At 46.9% G+C, this 24,553-nt stretch overlaps 1 protein-coding gene across 2 annotated transcripts in view; it reads right to left on the bottom strand.

Annotated features, from left to right (window-relative positions):
* Positions 1-9,054: 9,054 nt before the first annotated feature.
* Positions 9,055-24,553, bottom strand: part of KCNA7 (potassium voltage-gated channel subfamily A member 7) — a 31,141-nt gene continuing 15,642 nt past the window's right edge. The window contains exon 2 of one of the 2 annotated variants that reach the window (XM_048518412.1): positions 9,055-11,701. In XM_048518412.1, the coding sequence (XP_048374369.1) occupies positions 10,841-11,701 (861 nt within the window). In that variant the 3' untranslated portion in view covers positions 9,055-10,840. Of the gene's footprint in view, positions 11,705-24,553 lie in introns of both variants that reach the window. The other variant, XM_048518411.1, reaches the window with a different exon arrangement.

Below are 24,553 nucleotides of genomic sequence, written 5' to 3' on the forward strand. Positions count from 1 at the left end.
CTGTACCCCACTGAAGCCTCTGTCCCCCCCCCCCCCAGGCTCCATCCCCAAGTGCCCTGGGGAGAAGAAGAAGAACAGTTTGGATTTATATCCCCCCCCCTTTCTCTCCTGTGAAGAGACTCAAAGGGGCTTACCATCTCCTTTCCCTTCTCCCCTCCCCACAACAAACACCCTGTGAGGTGTGTGGGGCTGAGAGAGCTCTGAAGAACTGTGACTAGCCCAAGGTCACCCAGCTGGCATGTGTCGGAGTGGACAAGCTAATCTGGTTCACCAGATAAGCCTCCACAGCCCAAGTGTTACCACTGTCAAAGGCGTCCACTGCTGGAATCAACTAGCTGTTGTCGGTTTTCCAGGTTGTGTGACTGTGGTCTGGTCATTTTTGTTCTTAACGTTTTGCCCACCTTTAGAAGAAGAAGAAGAATAGTTTGGATTTATATCCCCCCCCCTTTCTCTCCTGTAAGGAGACTCAAAGGGGCTTACAAACCCCTTTCTCTTCCCCCCGCCCACAACAAACACCCTGTGAGGTGGGTGGGGCTGAGAGAGCTCCGAAGAACTGTGGCTAGCCCAAGGTCACCCCGCTGGCATGTGTTAGAGAGCACAAGCTAATCTGGTTCACCAGATAAGCTTCCACAGCTCAAGTGGCAGAGTGGGGAATCAAACCCGGTTCTCCAGATTAGAGTGCTCCTGCTCTTAACCACTACATCACACTGGCTCTTCAGGGCATGTTACTGCAATTGAACTCTACCCGGACACATGCAAATGCGCCTCTCACCCTCCTCCCACCTGTGAGGTGGGCAAAACATATACCCCACTGCAAAATCACTCCACGCTGTGCCACGGAGAGAAACACATCTTACTGTGACATGCCTCTGAAGATGCCAGCCATAGATGCAGGCAAAACATTAGGAACAAACCAGACCATGGCCACACAGCCCAGAAAACCCACAACAGCTAAACTGGTTTGTCTATAAGGAGCCGCAAGAATCCTATTTGTTCCCAGCTGGAAGGCAAGGGAACGGAGAAAATCATTGTGATTTGTGAAAAGGAGGATTGAATTTACTGCCTAAGCAGATTTGAAAGAAGCAACTGGTTTTATGAAGTAAGAAATGGAAGAGCTACAGGGAACTGTAGCTCACGTCTCCCTTCCTGGAGAGGATTTCCAACCAGCTAACACTAATATTGATTCTTATCAGCGTGCCCATAGTTAAATCTACCTGTTTGGTACTGCTGCTTATTCCCTTTGCAAACAGTGACCCCTAGTGTATGAAAGATGAACCCCAACATTCCCTTGGTACTTTGACACCCCCCCCCCCCACATTTCCCCTTGTACTAGTATTAGCTTGAACGAGAGGAGGAGAAGGAGGAGGCGGAGGAGGAGAGGCGGTGGAGGAGGAGGATTCATACCCCACCTCTCTCTCCTGTAAGGAGACTCTAGGTGGCTTACAAGCTCCTTTCCCTTCCTCTCCCCACAACAGACACCTGGTGAGGTAGGTGTGGCTGAGAGAGTTCCAAGAGAACTGTGACTAACCCAAGACCCTTGAGGGTATAGGGCAGGAAAAACCCATCCTACCTCAGCCAGAAGCCTGAGCAGCAGTGGCGTAGGAGGTTAAGAGCTCTTGTATCTAATCTGGAGGAACCTGGTTTGATTCCCAGCTCTGCCGCCTGAGCTGTGGAGGCTTATCTGGGGAATTCAGGGCCTTTCCCCACTTCTCCTGCTGCCGCCGTCGCTGCGCGCTGCTCTGAGCGCGCGGCATCCCTAGCGCGCATCTGGGCGTCCCCACAACCCCGCGCTCTGTGCCGTTTTTGCCAGCGCCAGGGATGCCGTGCGCTGAGCGGGCGCAAGAGCAGCAGCGTCCGGGCGGCTGCGCTGTTGCCGCCCCTTACGTGGGGAGTGCAGTGGGACCCTGCGCTACTTGCAGAGAGTAGCGCGGGGCTTAAGGTAAGTGGGGAAAGGGCCTCAGATTAGCCTGTACGCTCCCACACACGCCAGCTGGGTGACCTTGGGCTAGTCACAGCTTCTCGGAGCTCTCTCAGCCCCACCCACCTCACAGGGTGTTTCTTGTGAGGGGGGAAGGGCAAGGAGATTGTAAGCCCCTTTGAGTCTCCTGCAGGAGAGAAAGGGGGGATATAAATCCAAACTCTTCTTCTTCTTCTCCCTTCTCCAAGTGAGCGCAACCCAGAGACCCAAGCCCCCTCCTGCTTAAGTGGCAAAGTTTCTCGAGTCATTAGGAATAGCCTCCTCCTGCTAAGTGGCATTCCTTTCCACTCTGGGCTTTTCCCATTTCAAAGCCAACGCAGCTGGCCATAGGTAAACCCCATCCCCCCCCCCCCCCCGCTTCATCTCTCATGTTCCAGGACACGCTATTTTTAGGTACCCGGACAGGCAGGCTGTTTACGCAGGAAACACAAGTTTGGCCTCAGCTGACAGGGAACCACATGTGATTCCCCAACCTCAAAGTTAGCACTGAGCATGTGGAGGGGGGGTAGGGTGGGCTGGGGTGACATCCCTGAACAGCCACCGATGCCCACCGTGACCTGGTTCTTGGGGACCTACCCACAGCTCAGCTATCTATCCCGGTGGGGCGGGGGGGAATCTTTACCTCAAATACCATCCACAGGAGTAGTCTTGACCCCTTCCAGACCCTAGAGGAGATAGATTTAACTTGCCAACAGGTCTGTAGTGTCCCCCAGCTCAACAAAATAGGGGTTGCCTATGGAACTTCAGCCTGAGTTATATTCCAGTGCCTCTGTGGAATTGAGCTTTGACTCACAAAAGCTTTTACTGGTTAATCTTTAAGGTGCTGCTACAGATGAGGAGCAGCAGTGGCGTAGGAGGTTAAGAGCTCGTGTATCTAATCTGGAGGAACCGGGTTTGATTCCCAGCTCTGCCGCCTGAGCTGTGGAGGCTTATCTGGGAAATTCAGATTAGCCTGTACACTCCCACACATGCCAGCTGGGTGACCTTGGGCTAGTCACAGCTCTTTGGAGCTCTCTCAGCCCCACCTACCTCACAGGGTGTTTGTTGTGAGGGGGGAAGGGCAAGGAGTTTGTCAGCCCCTTTGAGTCTCCTGCAGGAGAGAAAGGGGGGATATAAATCCAAAACTCTTCTTCTTCTTGTTGTTGTTGTTGTTGTTGTTGTTGTTGTTGTTGTTGTTGTTCTTCTTCTTCTTCTTCTTCTTCTTCTTCTTCTTCTTCTTCTTCTTCTTCTTCTTCTTCTTCTTCTTCTTTTAAATCGATCCCTTGAATGCCGATTCGAGCCGCATCGATGGTCAAGTGAGCTGATTTCGCTCCGGACTCTGCAGAGTTTCAACCGGCCCGTTTCCCCTCATCATCAAACCTCGGTTAACGGAACAGAGGGAATTTTCCCCCTAGCCAGTCGGCAAACGCAAGACTAATCCAGCTACCTCACATGGAAGATATATGATTGACAATTAGCTGGCCGGGAGCTGGCCAAGAGGCCTTGCTGAATTTAACTGAAGGCTGCCTTCCGCTCTTCATAATTAGGATTTCATCCTGGATAACCCCATGCCAGTACGCCAGGCAATTTGATTCCTCTAGGGGGCGTTCTCGCCCTCATCTGTCCTCCCATCCGGAGCCATGCCTTTAAAAGAAGCATCCCGTTCCCCCTAAGTCTTGCTTGTCCGGCCAATTTTCGGTGCCGGGGCCTCGCTGGAATCTGCGATATTCTGGCAGTCTATATTTAAACCTTGCCATCTCAGCAGGGCAGCGAGATGACCGGGCCTCTGAGAAAGGGACCCAGGAGACCCGGTGCCCTAAGTAAAGGCAAGGGAAAGGTGTAGAGAGCCGGGGATGGGTCATTCTGAGGTATCTTCACCTCAGTCACCCTCCAGGGCTTTGTGGACACAACCCAGAGGCGTTCCTCCCATTGGGCAAAGTGGGCAGTTGCCCAGGGCACCACCTTGTGGGGGGCACCAAAAATGCAGGTGGGATTTTTTTGAATTTTCAGAGTTTTTTCTGTTTTTGGCCTGCAGGGGTCGCAGTTTTTAGGCTAGCGGCACCAAAATTTCAGGGATTTTTCATGCGACTATCCTAATGATATCACCCATGTTTGGTGATGTTTGGTTCAGGGAATCCAAAATTATGGACTCCCCATAGGGAGTGTCCCCATCCCCCATTGTTTCCAATGGGAGCTAATAGGAGATGGGGGCTACACCTTTGAGGGTCCATAACTTTGGACCCCCTGAACCAAACTTCACCAAACCTGGGTGGTATCATCAGTTGGGTCTCATGAAGATACTCTGAAATTTTGGTGCTGCTATCTTAATAATTGCACCCCTGACAGCAGGCACACCCTAAACATTTCTTCAGATTCTCCTTTTAAATCCACCCCCTTCCTGCCAATGCTTGTTTTCTTTCTTTCTTTTATTCTTTCAATGCCTAATAAAGGTTGTTGTTGTTGTGGGGGGGGGGGCATCAAACTCAGGTTTTGCCCAGGGCTCCAGTTTGCCTAGGTACGCCACTGACAGAACCCCATCTGCATTTGGGCTGGGAGGGGGGGTTAAACCATGCAAAAAAAAAACCCGGTTCATCCTCATTTCCCTTCTTGATAAATTAACAAGTGTCTTGTACTTTATTTCAGATAAATAAACAGGGCGAGATCTCTTTCTCTTCACAATCACATTCAAGATGGCTGGGGTGGGGCGGGGAACTGTTATACAAGATAACGGGAAGGGAATCAGTTCATTCCGGGATAAAGCAAAGGCATCATTCTGTAAACAAAGCTCGACACCCAGAGACCCATGGTCCATTTCCACTGGATTCAGTGGCGTCCGGTTAAGACAGGTTGGGCGTCAAGCAGAAGCACGCATGAAAATGCCACTGCCTTTTGGGTTTCTGTTCAGGACTAGGCCCGAGGCCCCCTATATTTCCAAGAAGGTAATTCAGCATCCGTCAGGGAGGCACTCCCAATATTTGCCAGTACTGCAAACGTCCCCTTCCCATATTGATCAAGATGCCCCCTGTGCAGTGCTTTCAAACTGATACGGCTCTCTGGAACCGTCTTTACAGAAAGCAACGGGTAACCTCTTTAGGAGTAGCTGAACTGAGAAGCGGCACAGGTTTTTCAAAACATGCTCGGCGGATCAACTGACAGTGCCTCAAAGGTCAGAAGGTGGAGATCTTTTTGTCCAGAAGAAGGTGGGCCAAAGTCCGTTGCCTGTGTCGATGGAAGATTTATTTCCTGGTGAAACCCCTTGACAAATTGAGACTGAGGCTCTCTTCTGCTAGAGCCCGTGGAGTTTCCGCTGAGCAACTGTGGAATAATCAGTACAAATAAGTAGCATCAGCGTCTGAGGTCTGCTTGCTTGGTATTCATCCTTCCTTGTAAGGAACTGCCCCAGTTGGAGACAGAAAGCTTAGCACATCCTTAGCATGGGGTACAGACATTGTCAGGAGAAGTTCTGAGTCACTGAAATAAATGTTGGTGTCAGCAGTGTGGGAATGGGGAGTCCGATTGAAGCCGCCACCTTTCCAAGATGCGAAGGGGAAGATACCATGCGTGGCTAAGAACTGGAGACTCTTTGCCAAAAAGACATATTATTCCCTGGTAATGCACCATAGCTACTGCTTATTTTTAACCAGGCAGCGTTGATTCGATGGACTGTTTATGCTTCCTTTGCTATACAGTAGTTGCATTGAAGTTACCGTTCATGTTCAACTAGTGCCTATATTTTAAAATTGTTTAACCAGTGTAAGACACCCAGTTTACTTGGAAGCAAGTCTCAACAAACCCTCTGAATATAGTAGCCACAGATGCAGGCGAAACATCAGGAGAAAATGCTATTGGAACACTGCCGTACAACCCAGAAAACCCACAACACCCAAATCTCAAGAGGTTTGGCAGTAGCTTACTTCCATGTCAGTATGTACAGAGCTGCAGACTCTGGTGACTTCCACATGGAGATAGTTTTCTAAGGCTCCTTCTGTTGCCGCTGAGAATGCACAGGCTTTTGAAGGGTTAAGATCCACGTGTTGACTCTCCCTGCCCTGGCCTTACCCCACCCGCCCAGGGCCACCCTCTCCCACCACAGGAAGACGTCGGAGAGCTTTTGAAAAATTGGTAATCAGAATATTGCTACAGCTTAATTGCATTCAAATTTTAGATCAGAAAAAAAACGCATCAGTAAGCAACATTGGCCAATGATCCATTTGTAAAAAGAAGCTATTTGTAAAAGTCCATTTAGCCATTTGTGGGGGGGAAAGTGACGCATTGGAGAGGTTGCGATAGATAGAATGAGGGTAGAAACAAAAGCCTGTCAGCAACAAGGAAGCCGAGGTGGCACCAAACCTCTCTGTGGAAGCAGACTGAGGCCCCTTCCGCACATGCAGAATAATACGCTTTCAATCCACTTTCACAATTGTTTGCAAGTGGATTTTGCTTCTCTGCACAGTAAAATCCAGCTGCAAAGTACGTTGAAAGTGGGCTGAAAGTGCATTATTCTGCATGTGCAGAAGGGGCCTTATTGGTACTAACAGGGAGCTGGCAGATGAAAGCCATGTACTTCTTAATTACTCTGTTTATTGTTTATTGTTCCCTATAGTACAGTTGCCCCATGGTCGCTATATACACAGTGTCCACCCTGTTTTCATGGCAGAGTTCCTGAGTCTCTAGCAGCTGCAGCCATCCCCATGACTGCATCTCCATTAAAGACACAGAAACTCTATCAGGAAAAAAAAATGATTGCAATCCTATTTATTGCCATTAATATACATAGAATCATCTGCTATTACAGAGTGGTTTAGCCACATGCTGCAGTGGTTTAGCCAAATTCATCCCCCTTTTAGCTGCAAGATGTGATGGATCTTTCAACCTGGCTACTAAGAGATAATCCAGCCATTCTGCACACCAATGGAGTATGAGAATTACGGCATCAAGGAGCATTATCACCACCGGCAACTTCTTCAAAAGCAGGGGAGGGGAAGTCAAGGGGAAATAAGGTGAGAGCCAATCTAAACCTGCAGTAGAACCATGTGATCCTTTTCCTGGACAATATTTGCTAGGAAGCACAACCCACATCTGCACACAGAAAACTAGCTCATCAAGCTGAAGGCTAGTCGAGAATCCTTCTGCCACATGGACCAGCTTTCTGGGAGCAGGGATTTTTTTAAATAATAGAGGATTCAAATATGGGGTTCTCCCATCTGCAGTTTGAATAGCAGAGCCTAGGAAAAACTGAACTGTGTTATACGTTTCTGCTGAATCTAAATATTCAGTGAGATCCAGCCAGATGGCCCTGGTCCCACTTGGCTTCCGCTGATGCAGTTTCCACGGATGGTCAAATGGGATCCCGTCTCTCTTTTCTCACCGGCAGAAAATCTGGTTGGATCCCATCTATCAAGTGGCTGCAACCTATAGCTGATACCACCTACCGTACACAGTGTATATTTAAACAGGTCCTACAAGCCTATCCACACTTCCTTGTAACAATTTCCACAACAGTTATCCATACCTGGATAACCGCAGAAAAGTAATTGCTGGATAATTGCTGTGTGTAGGAGTACTAACTACAAGGAATGGAGTTAGCCACGCGGTAGTTTACTTTGCAAATTATCCTGCAATTAGGGATCGTCGACAAAAGAGGTCCACGCTACATAAACTGGAGAAATTACATCTTGCTGTGTACAGACGTGAATGTTACACTACTGCCAACGTGGTGTAATGGTTAAGAGAAGGTGGGCTCTAAATCTGGAGAACCAGGTTTGATTCCCCACTCCTCCACCTGAGTGGCAGAGGCTTATCTGGTGAGCCAGATGTGTTTCCGCACTCCTACATTCCTGCTGGGTGACCTTGGGCTAGTCACAGTTCTCTCAGAACTCTCCCAACCCCACCTACCTCACAAGGTGTCTGTTGTAGGGAGAGGAAGGGAAAGGAGCTTGTAAGCCACCTTGAATCTCCTTACAGGAGAGAAAGGGGGGTGTAAATCCAAATTATTATTCTTCCTGCCATCATTTCTCCTGACAAGAGTTTTTAAAGAACCTATCCTGCAGCTATGGGTGTCACATTCTTCTAAAGGCCTTTATGATTCAGGTGCCAATCTTAATTTTTGTGCTTGCTTGTGTTCTAATGCAACTGGACTCTTGTTGGACTTTGATGCCTTAACCATTACACAGTCAGGCGTGCCACACCTACAGACTACCTCCACAGTAAACCGCAGCATAGTTACCTTTCACATTTCCTGCCAGTTATCTCACTATGACAAAGTCCCATTAAAGAAAGCCAAATAAGATCAAAGACAGTGACACTGCTGTTGTGTGCTCATCTCGAACCAGGATCCCTGCTTTCTCTGCGAATTGGAAGCCTACACGATTCTGTTCCTGGCACAGGTTTAAATAGTCGCTCACCCGGTTCCTAATGCATGCATAACTGTACATTTACAACTTGCATAAACTCTCAAGCAGCTGCGGATTTACCCTCCGTTTCTAAAGTGTTTTTGCTCCAGATTCTCTGTGCGAACGTAAACGATGTCGAGAGAAAATGCCACGATGGGTTGAGTGTAAACTTCCGTTTGGGCCAGGCTCTACCCAGGACTTAAGACCCACGGCACTTAACACTATATAAATTAAGACATGAAGTGGCTGGCAAATCACGATCAAGAAGGGATGCCTTTCTCCCCCTAGGCCTAGGGCACAGTTTGATCATAATTGCTGGTTTAAGACTTGGAGATCCACTTTCCCCTCACAAATAACTCAGCATGATTACAGAGATTAAATTCCAGAGAGTTCAGACTGATTTTTTTTGTATGGCGTGTGTGTGTGTGTGTATGTTTAGAGCACAGATTTTATCCTCAAGGAACCGGAGAATCCCGCCTGTTCTGGTTACCACTGGTTTGTACTGAGACTTCTAAAAGAGAGCCAGCGTGGTGTAGTGGTTAAGAGCAGGTGGATTCTAATCTGGAGAACTGGGTTTGATTCCCCACTCCTCCACCTTTGTGGCAGAGGCTGATCTGGTGAACCAGATGTGTTTCCGCACTCCTACATTCCTGCTGGGTGACCTTGGGCTAGTCACAGCTCTCTCTGAACTCTCTCAGCCCCACCTACCTCACAAAGTGTCTGTTATGGGGAGAGGAAGGGAAGGAGCTTGTAAGCCATTTTGAGTCTCCTTACAGGAGAGAAAGGTGGGGTACAAATCCAAACTCTTCTCTAAAAGCTGTTTATGAATTTGATGGATTTTCTATCCCTCCTACCCTTCCACTATTCATAATGGAAGCCTGGCAGGTATATGCAAGGAAAGAGTGCTGGGCATAATCCTTCTAATAATGTGCGGTTTTCCTTTTGTCTGAAAAGGGCAACACATGTATTTTCAGACAATATGCATCTTGTCCCTTTCAGCAAAATGGCAACCGTTGATATTAGGGTCTCCGCAGGGTTGAGCTCCTGAGACCCTCATCAAATCCGTTCTGCAGGTATTGAAGAACCTGTGAGATGGAGGGATGCAGTGGATCAGTTTGGCTTCTCTGGGCCCAGGAGACAAAGTTCTTCCAGGATCACGTCTAGCGCACTCTCCTATATGCCCAGTGGGAAACGGCTGCAACGAAACAGTGAACGTTTTGCTTTTTTGTTTTGTTTGTTTCTGCGTCGAGATGAAAAGGAAGAATTATGTCAGCTTCGACTGAGCTATAAGGAGATTCTGTCGAGTTAGCTATAAGGAGATTCTGGCTGGAGACATTTCGTTGCCCGAGTCAAAAAATAGTATCCCAGTCCAGTATGTAATACCAGACAAAATAAAAATCTGCCACCTGTTCTGAGCCGCCTTGCCCCGCCCAAGGATGGGGCCGGCTATTTGACGGGACATGAGATTTGGTCGGGTCTGGTTGCGCTGTAGATCGGGAGAGCTGAGGCCAGAGAAACAGACATATTTAGCATCTGTTTCTTCATGAGGAACCAATGGCTGGTTTGGAACTGGGAAGAAAAATAAGCCGTTCTGTCCAAAAAATAAAAAAAGCCGTATAAGTATTCCAGCTGAGTTGTAGCCTTCGAGAGAGTAGCGAGTTCTTATCCTACCCCATTTAATGAGCAGAGAGGATTCCTGCTAAGGTAGGAATTAGCTCTCAGTTTGTAGGAACTAATGGGAAGGGTTCTGTTTCATGGGGCAGACGGAAACCAAGGGCTCTTTTCCAACAGCCGGCCTCATCTGAAAAATGTAGATACCCTGCAATGACGGTGTTCCCCGCAATACCCTGATTTCAGAATGGTTGGCTCCTTGCATTCTCATTTCTATTCCACCACCCCCCTCCCCAACTCTTGCTATTTGGGGCTTGGGTTGCTCTGGGTATGTTCCATTGCGCGGTCCAGCAGATGAAACCCAAGAACACATAGCTGTGATTTCATGGCGGCTCCTTCGTGCCAAGGGTGCTTTGAGTCACAGATGGGTGGAGGGTGACCAGGCAGAGAAAGGAGTAAAAGGAGAGGAGGCTATACTTTCTGGGGACTGACGGCACCCTAGACCAACCACGGAAGGAGAAGAGCGGCAGAGCGTGTGTGTTTACGCAACTGTCTCCTTGCAACAGCGTCCACATGACTACCAGAGGCACCGTTTCCACACACATCCCCCACCCCCCCGCCGCCATGTCTGCTCCAGGGGCAGCCCACTGTGCCATTACCTCATCCCAAATTTAGACATGGCCATCCCTTCAGTTCCCTCTCAAAACCTGATGGGAAATGTTCTCTCCAAATCCATTGCTGTTCTTCAAGGATTTTAGGCCCAACAGGAGACCAATTGGTATTGGCTAATCTACCACCCTATTATACAAAGTTGAAGACGCGGAGGTGAAGGGAAGGTTATTTGCAGGACGTGGGGGGGTCGGGTGCTTGGACTGGGTGGTCACACTTCAGTCACAAGGCGTTTGTTGGGTGCTTCTGAGTTGCCCATGGGCACCATGCCATCCAGAAGTTCTGAATGCTCCACAGCGTCCTTGAGGTGTTTCTCCTTGAGATGAGCTTTCTCGCGGATGGCGGCCGGGGACGGCTGTGGGGTGTATGGGCACATCGTGATGTGGGTGTATTGGCCTTGGTCCTCACACTCCGTCTCGCGATGGTAGAAGTAGCTGAAGTTGGAGACGATGACAGGCACCGGGAGGGAGATGGTGAGGACTCCAGCGATGGCGCACAAGGAACCCACGATTTTGCCGCCCATAGTCTCAGGGTACATGTCGCCGTATCCCACAGTTGTCATGCTGACCACAGCCCACCAGAAGGCGGCGGGGATGCTGGTGAAGGACGTGCCCTCGTGATCGGCTTCGGCAAAGTAGGCGGCGCTTGAGAAGAGGATGACGCCGATGAAGAGGAAGAAGATGAGCAAACCGAGCTCCCTCATGCTGGCCTTGAGCGTCTGCCCTAGGATCTGCAAGCCTTTGGAGTGCCTGGAGAGCTTGAAGATTCGGAAGACCCTCACCAACCGGATGACTCTGAGGATGGCCAAGGACATGGCAGGCTGGGACACCCCCTTCTGGCGAGCGACTTCAGTGCCCAGGGTGACAAAGTAAGGGATGATCGCCACGAAGTCAATCATGTTCATGACGTTCTTGAAGAAAGCCGGCTTGCTCGGACTGGACAGGAAGCGTACCAAGAGCTCAAAGGAGAACCAGCAAATGCAGATGGTTTCCACGATGAAGAAGGGATCGTCGAAATGGTTCTTTGCGGGCGCGACGTGTGGTACACTGCTATTCATGCGATGATGAAGAGACTGCTTGAAGTAGGAAGAGAGAGAGAGAGAGAGAGATAAAGACATAAGAACATAAGAACATAAGAACTAGCCTGCTGGATCAGACCAGAGTCCATCTAGTCCAGCACTCTGCTGCTCGCGGTGGCCCACCAGGTGGCTGTACTAATGTGACCAAACAGTTCTACCAAAGCTAGAGGAGTTTAGAAATGGGCCATATTATACAAAACATTGCAATCCATTGGAAGAAGCAGGCTAAACCTCAAGTAAAATTCACTGCCAGTGGATCTAGCGATGGGTACTAGATGACATGAAAAGATTTGTGGAGGAGAGAGCTATCCATGGCTACTAGCCAGGACTACAACAGGGAAACTCCACATTCATAGGTAATAAATCACTGAATACCAGGGCTGGGACGCAACACGAGGGGAAGCCCTTGGCCTCTATGACTTCTTTGCTGGCCTTCCAGGAAAGTGGTTGGTTGCTGCATAAAACAAGATGCTGGATTAGATGGACCATGAGCCTGATCCAGCCGCAGCATCTTATATGTTGTTATGTTTTCCCCTAGAGTTCAAGCAAGATGTGATCCAAGAGATCCATTATTAGAATATCTTGTGTACGTAGCTCTGAAGCATTAAAGATTGGGGAAGGGTTGCTACAGAAGGGTTTTTTAAAAAAAACCTCTGCTCCTGGTCCCCCCCACCACCACACACACACCATTTGAAATGGGCAGTGCTTGTCCATAGAGAGGGAAGGTTATCTAACTCCCCTTTCAAACCACTTAGCTAGAGGCCGTCACTGAACATGTTGGTAGGAATTTACGGCCAATCAATTCACAGATAGCCTCTAGTATGAACAGCTTCGAAAAGGACAGATTGAGATTCACAGAGAGGAAGAAGAGATTGGATTTATACCCCACTTTCTTTCCTGGAGGGAGACTCAAAGGGGCTTACAAATTCCTGTCCCTTCTTCTCGCCACAACAGACACCTCTGGAGGTAGGTGGGGCGGAGAGACTTCCAAAGACCTGCGACTAGCTCAAGGTCACCCAACAGGAATGTAGGAGTGGGGAAACAAATATGGCTCATCAGATAAGACTCCATTACTCATGTGGAGGGGGGAAATCAAACCCGGTTCTCTAGATTAGAGTCCACCTGCTCTAACCACTACACCACGTTACACCATCAGTGGCTACTGTCATGGGACTAAAAAGAACTTTTTCTTACAGAAACAGTACAGTTTATATATAGTTATATAGTTATATATATATATATATATAGTGTTATATAGTTATATATATAGTTATATATCCCCTTCGGGGATCGGGCGGTATACAAATTAAATAAATAATAATAATAATAATAATAATAATAATAATAATAATAATAATAATAATAATAATAATAATAATAATAATAATAATAATAATAATAGTTATATATATAGTTATATAGTTATATATATAGTTATATATATAGTTATATATATAGTTATATATTTATATATTTATATAGTTATATATATATAGTTATATATATAGTTATATATAGTTATATACATAACTATAGTTATATATATAGTTATATATATAGTTATATATATAGTTATTTATATAGTTATATATATATATATATATATATATAGAGAGAGAGAGAGAGAGAGAGTTATAGAGTTATAGAGTTAGATAGATAGATAGATAGATAGATAGATAGATAGATAGATAGATAGATAGATAGATAGATAGATAGATAGATAGATAGATAGATAGATAGATAGATAGATAGATAGATAGATAGATAGATAGATAGATAGATAGATAGATAGATAGATAGATAGATAGATAGATAGATATAGTTATATAGTTATATAGTTATATATATAGTTATATATATAGTTATATATATAGTTATATATATATAGTTATATATATAGTTATATATATATAAACACACACACACAGTCATCATACATACACAGTTATATATATACATATACACAGTTATATATACATATACATACACACACACACATGCACACATATAAAATTGGGAACAAGTTTTGCATTTGACGCCTAGATGCTCCACCTCCCCAGCAAAACTGTGGCTTGGGGGGGGGGGGCGTTCTAAATTGTAGATGACACATGGAAGGAAAAGGATAAATAATCCTCCCCCCCCCCCCTTGCTTCACCTCTCTTCAAAACAGTGTCATGGAACTGCTATTCAGAAAAAATGCCGAAGACCTTAATCATATACTTCCTGTAGTCAGGATGCTAGGTTCTACCCCCTCCAATAATATCACCCCATCCTCTCAGGCTTATCTTGAGAAAAGCTGAATAGGCTCCTCAAAAAACTGGCAGAGGCAGCCCACAATCCTATCTTTCTACCCAGTTCCCCATCACTCCATCACAGCTTCAAATTTCTGTCTTTATTCCATCTCATGGTTGCTCCTCACTTGGGGTGAGACAGGGAGGGAACTGTCCAGGGTACCAACAGATGTTGATCATCCAGTGGTCACAGATTGCCCCCAGGCTGTTGGGAGAAAGGAACTTAGTTGCTCGCCAGGTGGCTTCCACTCTGATTCGACAACCAAACAAGGGTGGGCTTTTGGGGGGAGCGTCCGCCTGACCTCTTCCCCTAATCCTCTTTTCTGCGTTTTCCAGTTCTCTTCGAATCTTTCCTCAGCCTGGCTTGATACGACCCTCTGGGAAAGATAATGTTTGCGCACTGGGCAGGCCAGAAGGTATGTGTTTTCCCAGAGGTGGGATGGAAGGTATGCATTTTCATGGGGCTTTCATCAGGACTATTTTCCGTGACCCTCCCAGCCTCTCCCCCTCCCCCCAATACCAATAAAAATAATCAGTAACTGCTACAGCATTATTTTAGATATTCACGCCCAACCTTTCTGTCCAGTTATAATGCTATAGTGATGCAGCCATCACTGAAATGTTTTAAGCCTCTTGGGGGTTAGGGTAGTGGTGATAGGACGGTGGTGATAGGAATAGCCACTATGGAGCCAGCGTGGTGTCGTGGTTAAGAATGTGGATTCTAATCTGGAGAACCGGATTTGATTCCCCCACTCCTCAACCTGAGTGGCAGAGGCTTATCTGGTGAACCAGATGTGTTCCCGCCATCCTACATTCCTGCTGGGTGACCTTGGGCTAGTCACAGTTCTCTCAGAACTCTCTCAGCCCCACCTACCTCACAAGGTGTCTGCTGTGGGGAGAGGAAGGGAAAGGAACTTGTAAGCCACCTTGAGTCTCCTTACAGGAGAGAAAGGTGGGGGATAAATCCAAACTCTTCTCCCTCTATGTGCAGGGGTGGCGGAAACAATGAACATGCAGGGAAAACTCCTATCTGGATGCGCCGTGACTGCAGTGGCTGCCTCTTGGTAGCAAGAGCCCCACAGAAAATCACCGCCGCATTGAAGCAACCGGGGAGACCAAAAAGAAGTGTCACATGCTCCGGGCCTGCCTTCTGACCTTCCCTCGTAGTTATACCACTTCAGTCTGGCTAACCATTTAGCTAGTGTCAGTTAAAGGGAGCTAAAACCCATCCACCGCAGCACGAGTTATATTTTCCTAGGGAAAACTATTTTCCTGGCCGACGCCCAGAAACTTATTTAATGCTTCCTCTGGTGATGGAAACTGCCGTCAAGTTGCAGCCAAATTACAGCAACCCTGTGGTAAGAGGCATTCGGAGGTGGTTTGCCATTGTCTGCCTCTGCATAGCAACCCCGAGCTTCTTTGGTGGCCTCCCATCCAATATTGACTAGGGCTGATCCTCCTCAGCTTCTGAGATCTGGTGAGATCAAGTTAGCTTGGAGCAAAAATGTAGCAGCTCCAGAAGAAAGCAACACCAGCCTATAAATAGAGGAAAGGGAGAAAACCTGGGAGGACAGCGAGAAAAAGGATGGGGCTAGACTCCGGCACTGAAATATGGAATCGCTGCTCTCTGCCATTTCGCCTTCTGCCCTCTCCAACGTTGAAATCGTGCCCCCTTGCCAACATTTCACAATCCTCCATCTCAGTAGAGCTGCCATTAAGATACCCCCTCGTTTCAGTATTCCTAGACGCTTCTCCCTGATGGCTTCATCCTCCTACAGCCCCCTCCCCATACGCAGTTCCCGTTATATACTTGACACCACCAATATTACACAACTTTAGCAACCGTGGAGGGGAGCCAGCGGCTGAGCTTTCACACTCATGCCTATGTTTGGACACTGTTCTTGGCCCCTCCGAGAGGATGCTCAGGCGATGGGATGCCAAGCAAGCTGAGGTGGGCTTCAGGTGGGATGGCAAAGGGTTCTTGACCCCTACAGCAGTGGTGTAGTGGTGGTTAAGAGCAGGTGCACTCTAATCTGGAGAACCGGGTTTGATTCCCCACTCTGCCACTTGAGCTGTGGAGGCTTATCTGGGGAACTAGATTAGCTTGTGCACTCCAACACAAGCCAGCTGGGTGACCTTGGGCTAGTCACAGTTCTTCGGAGCTCTCTCAGCCCCACACACCTCACAGGGTATTTGTTGTGGGGGGAGGGAAGGGAAAGGAGATTGTAAGCCCCTTTGAGTCTCCTAAAGGAGAGACGGGGGTATAAATCCAAACCTCCTCCTCCTCCTCCTCCTCCTCCTCCTCCTCCTCCTCCTTCTTCTTCTTCTTCCTCCTCCTCCTCCTCCTCCTCCTCCTCCTCCTCCTCCTCCTCTGTGGTGTCATAAAATAGGTATTACACAGTGATCACTCGAAATGCTTCCAGTGGCTTTGCAGATGGCGTTTAGATGAGTTCAGTGAATCTAGAACATATTTTACTGGCATCTGTAGACAACTGTACTGCATTATTTATTATAAACTGTTTACATTTAAAATCTATTTATAGTGAATGATATTTATTACATTATTTATCGGAATATATATCAATATTTGTGGTTTTGTAGATGTATTAGGATTATTTTTAGATTAATAGATGCCTGCTTGAAGGGTCCCAAGAATAGGACATTCATCCTTTTATCTTATTGGAGTGAACAGCCTTAGCCAAACAGGTACTTATCTGGAATTCCCACCTTATTAAACCTTGTGTAAGAAGATCAGGAAGACTCTGAGAATGTTTGCACTTCATATAAACGATTACGTGATTGGCTAGCTATTTGGTATATGCTGTCTTCTGATTTAAGTTCTTCCCATACATTTGTCGTTGTGTTATATGCATCTCTGTTGCAATCTCATTTTGTTCCACCATTGCAGTTTTGATTCAGTTAAGAATGTACTAAAATAAACTTCTCTGTTTCTGTTCCTCACAGCTTGGAAGTAAGGCTATGACAGAGCCACTAGTTATTGGGCAATTTTGTGTTTTGGTTTTCTGTTAATGGTGTTTACTTATCAATGTGTAGCTAAGCTTTTCAGTCCAATGAAATCTATCTACCTCTAAAGGAGAAGGGGGGGTTGAACACATGCACATTTCAGATCAATGGCACCCTTTCAAAAGAAGGGCACCCCTTTGAAAAGGCACTGTTTCCAAGAAAGCTTTTCAACAGCTCTTAATTAATGTAACTCAAGCCTTTTCCTATGTTAGGCTAGAGCTACACATTCTGTGATTCAGTGGCTCTTTCCGTACATGCAGGATAATGCATTTTCAATTGACTTTCACAATGGTCTGCAGGTGGATTTTACTATTCTGCATGACTTCAAAGTGCATTGAAAGTGGATTGAAAGGGCATTATTCTGCATGTGCGGAAGGGGCCTTTGTAATGACTTGTAATTTAAAGGGAAAGGCCGGTGTGGCCTTTCTGCCATTCCCTATTTTCCTGGTGAAAATTGCCTCCCCTCTACCCCCTTGCTTTTGGGTGTACGGAGGGAAATTTGCTCTGCACAGATTGGTGAATTGATTTATTTAGGCAGAGAGAAGGGATCCCCTCCGGGGATGGGGCGGTATAAAAATCCAATAAAATAAAATAAATAAATAAAATAAATTTGATGTACGTCCTTGGCTCCATTTGGGGCACTTTGAAGTAAAGAGAGATGGTTAAAACAGTAATTGTGGTTAAGAGGAGCAGACTCTAACTGGAAGAATCAGGTTTGATTCCCCACTCTTCCACAGGAGCGGCAGAATCTAATCTAGTGGACCAGGTGGGATTCCCCACTCCTACACATGAAGCCTGCTGGGTGACCTTAGGCCGGTCACAGCTCTCTCGGAACTCTCTCAGCCTCACCTACCTCACAAGGTGCTTGTTGTGAAGGGGGAGAAAGCCGATTGTAAACCGCTTTGAGGCTCCATATGGTCAAGGCAAGTGAGGCATAAAAACCAGCTGTTCTTCTTCTTAATATCACAATCTATCTGCTGCAGATCAGTTTCAAAAAATGCCAGGACAGAGTCCAGTCATGGGTAGGGGGAGCACAGTGGGAATACCAGTCCAGCCTAGACGTTCCCTGAGGGAAGCAAAAGCAGTTTCCAAGGTTTGGAGAAAAGCCGAATGTCAAGGTCAAATGGCCCTCCCAGCTCTGTCCTCTGGACAGCTCTAATTTCCTGGCTCGCTAATTTTGACTCCTGTTCTCTATGTAAGCAGGGCTTCTTTGCCTTGCAAGCGGGGTAGGAGGTAGGTGGAGCGGGGGGGAGAATGCTGTCTCAGATCAGTTTGGACTCAGAATAGCCTCCAGACTGGGTCACTCCATCTGTAGGATTCCTTGAGGAGTCCCCACCCAACCACCAGCTTTGTCTAGGAGGAGGATTCAAGCATGGGGGCTTCTTTAAATTTGTGGTAGGGATAATGAACGCAAATCCTGCACTCTGGATGGAACTTGAGTTACACTTATGTTATTTATTTCGTTGTATTTATACTCTGCTGTGCTCATCAAAGGGGGACCCAAAGGAGCTTGCAATGTCGTTCTTCCATTCCCTGTTTTCTCCTTACAACAACAGCGGGGAGAGTGGGGGGGGGGGGGCTAAGCTGAGGAAGTGACTGGCCAAAGGTGGCCCGGCGAGCTTCCAGAGCAGAAAGGGAGTTCAAACCAATGGTTGGGATTCAAATAATTTAACAACCGGTTCCGGGGGTGGATTCAAATAATTTAACAACTGGTTGTGAACAAGCACCGTTTTAACAACAGGTTCTGCTGAAGTGGTGTGAACCAGCTGAATCCCACCACTGGTTCAAACCTGGGTCTTTTAGAGCCTAGTCTGATGCTATAACCACTACACCATGCTGGTCCTCTGATGTTATTTATTCCACATCCCATCCATCCTCTAGATCAGGGGTCTGCAACCTATGGCTCTCCAGATGTTCATGGACTACAATTCCCATCAGCCCCTGCCAGCATGGCAAAGTGGCAGGGCTGATGGGAATTGTAGTCCATGAACATCTGGAGAGCCGTAGGTTGCAAACCCCTGCTCTAGATGTCTCAGAGCAAGGTTCTAACCAGTTCCTATCCATAAACCTTTCAAGCTCCAGATTAGCTTTACATCAAGGGTATTCAAGCCATCCTCTAAGGCACTTAACAGTTTAGTATTTATACCCCACCTTTCTCTCCTGTAAGGAGACTCAAGGTGGCTCACAAACTCCTTTCCCTTCCTCTCCCCACAACAGACACACTGTGAGGTAGGTGGGGCTAAGAAAGTTCAGAGAGAACTGTGACTAGCCCAAGGTCACCCAGCAGGAACGTGGAAGTGCGGAAACACCTCTGGTTCACCAGATAAGCCTCTGCTACTCAGGTGAAGGAGTGGGGAATCAAACCCGGTTCTCTGGATTAGAATCTACTTGCTCTTCACCACTACACCACTCTGGCTTTACATCCTGATTTAGATCCCTCACGATCCTTCAGGGCTAGTGTACTTTGCGTTTCAAATGGCAAAACTGTTGTATCGTAATATCATTACAAGGGTCTAACTATTCATCGCATGCACATGGGGCGGATTGGCCGCTGGACTTATCAGGAAAGTTCCTCGGCATATTGTGCTCTGCAAGGACATGGTACGAGCCAAACAACCCCCCAGCGGTGTTGGCAGGGAGTGCTCAGAGCAGGGAGGCAGCGGTGTTGGCAGGGAGTGCTCAGAGCAGACCTGGTTGCTGGTATTGAGGTGACGGGGGAGTCCAAGCTGAATGGCGACTGGCCCAGCTGCCTAGGAGACCAGTCAGTGCCTATTGCTGTTATTTCCTCTAAGGGGCCTTTGGATTCAGCTTGGTCCTGTAACCTGTGCCATTGTAACAACCCAAACCATCCCTGAACCGCAGTTCATATATCACAAACAGCAGGATAATATGGGAGTAACACAGGATTCAGTGCTCGTCTCCATTTTCCACCCCAATTGGCCATGCTGGCAGGGACTGATGGGAATTGTAGTCCATAACATCTGGAGTGCCAAAGGTTCGCCACCACGGGAATAGGAGAAGAAAGTCATCCTTTAGTGGTTAAGAGCAGGTGTACTCTAATCTGGAGGAACCGGGTTTGATTCCCCGCTCTGCCGCCTGAGCTGTGGAGGCTCATCTGGGGAATTCAGATTAGCCTGTGCACTCCCACACATGCCAGCTGGGTGACCTTGGGCTAGTCACAGTTCTTCAGAGCTCTCTCAGCCCCACCTACCTCACAGGGTGTTTGTTGTGAGGGGGGAAGGGAAAGGTGTTTGCAAGCCGCTTTGAGTCTCCTATAGGAGAGAAAGGAGGGATATAAATCCAACTCTTCAACTCTTCCAACCACATGTTAAGCACTTTGTGCAATTTTGAGTGAACGATGGAGGCTGTGTGTGAGGCCTGGTCTTCTGCAGCCATACAAAGCCCTGTGCCACCGTGAAGCGTCAAAGAAAGTGGGGATGGGTGAGCTTCCATAGTATCTAAAATGGACAGTATGGACAGAGGCAGACCTGGTGCCAGCCTAGAGCTGTCTCAGTTCACATTGCTTCTGGTTCCATAGAAACACAATATTGTGAGGTTCGCACAGTGTCCACATTCGCCCTGTGGAAAATAGTCATGCCAGACAGGATCAAGTCAATATTCTTAAGGGATCCTGAAAGTATGCCTCAGAGGTTTTTTGGGGGGGGGGAGGGCACAGCTTGCCATTTACATCTGATTTTCTCATTTGTATTTTAATGGCTCTGACCTGCTCTCTTCATCATTCTAATTTTATTGAGAGCTAGCGCGAAATATTAGTGACAGGGATCAGCCATGAGGGGATAAAATGGGTGAGGGGCTGTGTATTCTGCTCTGATCTCCTTGGAGGAAAGGTGACATAGGGCGTTTCCCCACTTACCTTGGTCCAAAGGTTGCTGCGCGCAACTCCCAGCGCGCACCATTTCTGGCGCGCGCCCGGGCTTCTCCACGACCCCGCACTCTGCGCGGGGTCATCAAAAGGCGCCGTTTCAAAAGGCGCCAGGAATGTCGCGCGCTGAGGGGGCGCGACAGCGGTAGTGTCGGGGTGGCTGCGTTGTCGCCGCCCCTGTAGTGTGGAGTGCTGGGGGACCCCTCACTACTTGAGGAGAGTAGCGTGTGGCTTAAGGTAAGTGGGGAAACGCCCATAGAGTAATAAACACCCACCCTGAATTACAGACTATAGGTTAAAAAGAAATAATCAGTGTATATGCATGTGGTTTAGTGGTTAAGAGCAGGTGGATTCTAATCTGGAGAACCAGGTTTGATTCCCCACTCCTCCACCTGAGTGGCAGAGGCTTATCTGGAGAACCAGGTTTGATTCCCCACTCCTCTACCTGAGTGGCAGAGGCTTATCTGGAGAACCAGATGTGTTTCCGCACTTGTTGTGTGGAGAGGAAGGGAAAGGAGGTTTTAAGCCACCTTGAGCCTACTTACAGGAGAGAAAGGAGGGATCTAAATCCAAACTACTACTACTACTACTCCTCCTCTTTTCCTTCTCTTTCTCCTCCTCCTCCTCCTCTTCCTCCTCCTCCTTCTCCTTCTCCTTCCCCTTCCCCTTCCCCTTCCCCTTCCCCTTCTCCTCCTCCTCCTCCTCCTCCTCTTCCTCCTCCTCCTCCTCCTCCTCCTCCTCCTCCTCCTCCTCCTCCTCCTCCTCTTCTTCTTCTTCTTCTTCTTCTTCGTCTTCTTCTTCTTCTTCTTCTTCTTCTTCTTCTTCTTCTTCTTCTTCTTCTTCTTCTTCTTCTTCTTCTTCTTCTTCACTCACACCCAACCTGCTGCTTTCCCCCAGTACCAAGCATTTCCTACCCCTTTGTAACAGCAAATATCCAACTGAAGGACTTTTGGCTAGAAGCAGCAACGCGGAGATTTTCATTACAGATATACAGTTCTATGCTAAGGCAAAGAACCCAAATGGTATCCCCTGTGTTGGCGATTCCAATGAGTTCCTTTCCAGGACAGGCTTTGCCCATGTGGAATGAATACACCGGATTCAGTACCTCACATAATTCTAGATTATCGCTTATATGAAGGCCCATGTTGAGAGTTTCTCTTGGCCATATTTTAGTCTAAAAGATTGGTAAAGAAGGACCGTGCAATTCAGTATTTATCAAACGATCGCGACCCTGCGGTGGCTGCAGAATTTTTGGTGGATGCTTTAAAAGTGCAATTCTCTTAATCACTTTTATCTGGTGAAATTGCTTTCTACTGAGAATATTGCTTATTGTTCGATTTTAATATCTGTTTAGCAACCTTTGTTCTCTTTTGCAGTTTGTATTCTTTTCATGCCAATGAAGGTTAAAGATATCCCCATGTGATGACAGAAAGAAGTACATAACTGACAATTTGTTGTCCTTCCAACGGCATTTGAAAATGTGCCTCCACCCTGTTTAAAAGTTGGCCTGTCTCCCTTTCCAGCTTTCCTTGTCTATAAGAGCTATTCTCTGCCATGACAGCTTCACTCATCTGAGCAACTTTTTCTTGAAAGAGCCATCCAGCAAAAGGGTAACAAATTGTCAGCTGCATTCTTTGCGGTGACTCCCATCTTGTTGAACAGGTCAGAAAGGTTCCCAGCCTTCTGTCTTTCTGCAGAACGTCCAAAGCCAAGGAGGACATTTTTATAAAGGGATCGGAATCACAGCATGATGGGACAATCCAAGAGGGTGCGTTTATAAGGGAATAGGAATGTGGTCTGTTGCTATGTTTATTGTATATATTGTCTTGCTTTTATTGCCCTGTCTTCAACCTTTGCAGTCTACTTTCTGGATTGTTTAATGTGTGTCATGCTATATGTATGTCATTCTCCAACCTATATGTATGTCTCCAACCTATGCCCAGTGGTGGGATCCAAACATTTTAGTAACAGGTTCCCATGGTGGTGGGATTCAAACTGTGGCAGGGCACAAGGGGGCGTGGCCGGGCATTCTGGGGGCGGGCATTCCTGGGTGAGGCTGTGGCAAGGACGCAGCCACTGCGCTGGTCCTTGGCGGGAAACGAATGCACGCAGGCGCAGGCTGCCACGCACGCCGGTGCACCTCCTGCTAGACTGCTTCAAGTTCTGCGCGCTACTGCTGAGAGGAGTAACTAAGGCAAAAATCACGTGGCAAAATCACCAATTAGTAACCCCCTCTCGGCACACACAAATAATTAGTAACCTACTCTCGGGAACCTGTGAGAACCTGCTGGATCCCACCTCTGCCCATGCCCCTTCAGATGTTCATGGACTGCACCTCCCCTAAGCCCCTGCCAACATGGCCAATATGGCCAATTGGCAGAGCTAATGGGAATCATAGTCCATGAACATCTGGTTGGAGTCCCTTGCTTCAGATGGTTATCTGTTTTGTTTTCTGATTCTGTCATCCTAGTCCTGGTGTATTTTAGTAGGATGTCGCATGTTGTCCAAAGTTTTTTTTTTATATATTGTACTTTGTTGTGAGTTTCAGACAGAAAGGCAAACTATAAAAGAAGTAATTTTTTTTAAAAAATGGGCTGTTTTTTCAGACATATATTTTAAAGACACATATATATGTTCAGACACATCTGCATTCTTTGTTGTTTTTAAATATAATCGCATAAGCAGTTGAAAAACTGCTCCAGGAATGGGGAGGGGTTACTCATGATGATTTCATTGGGTGGTAGCCAATAAAATCTTTAGGCAATCAGTTCTCTCCCTCCCAGCTTGGGGTAGTGGTTAAGAGCAGGTGCACTGGAGGAACCGGATTTGATTCCCCTCTCTGCCGCTTGAGCTGTGGAGACTTATCTGGTGAACTAGATTAGCTTGTGCACTCCAACACATGCCAGCTGGGTGACCTTGGTCTAGTCACAGTTCTTTGGAGCTCTCTCAGGCCCACCTACCTCACAGGGTGTGATGGGGGAAGGGAAAGGAGTTTGTAAGCACCTTTGAATCTCTTACAGGAGAGAAAGAGGGTATATAAACTCCTCCTCCTCCTCCTCCTCCTCCTCCTCCTCTCCTTCTTCTTCTTCTTCTTCTTCTTCTTCTTCTTCTTCTTCTTCTTCTTCTTCTTCTCCCACAATTAAAATGGAAACATTTTCAGTACATAATGGATTTTTCAGAGCTAATGAGAACAAGGCATGTTTGTATTTCATGTTGTTTTAGAACCACAAAAGTATAAAAATTCATATTTTAATTGTTCTGTGTATTCATGTTAAATTGCTTGTATATGCTGCTTTGTGAACACAAATTAAAAAGTGGTATGTGGAGTTTTGTAAATAATAAATGAGTGAATAAATAATGCCAGGGGGGATTTTCTAATTGGCTTCAGTGTTCTTAAGATGTTCTTCCATTTTTAGACCCTCAACAATTTGAATCATAATGACAATAGGAACATGAATATTCACACAGTCCTTTCCCAGAACACAGGCCCCATACTGCGAGAATAACAGGAAACAAACAGAAAACATTTCTGTTTCAAATAAAGGAAGTCCCTAAAATGTCAGGGAACAACATGGTTTTACGGGAAAATGCTATGCCTTTATTAGGAAAGGAATCTAATTAGGGTAGAAAATGGGATAAATAAGGTGG

The sequence above is a fragment of the Sphaerodactylus townsendi genome, linkage group LG15, assembly GCF_021028975.2.
Source record: "Sphaerodactylus townsendi isolate TG3544 linkage group LG15, MPM_Stown_v2.3, whole genome shotgun sequence".
Lineage (NCBI taxonomy): Eukaryota > Metazoa > Chordata > Lepidosauria > Squamata > Sphaerodactylidae > Sphaerodactylus > Sphaerodactylus townsendi.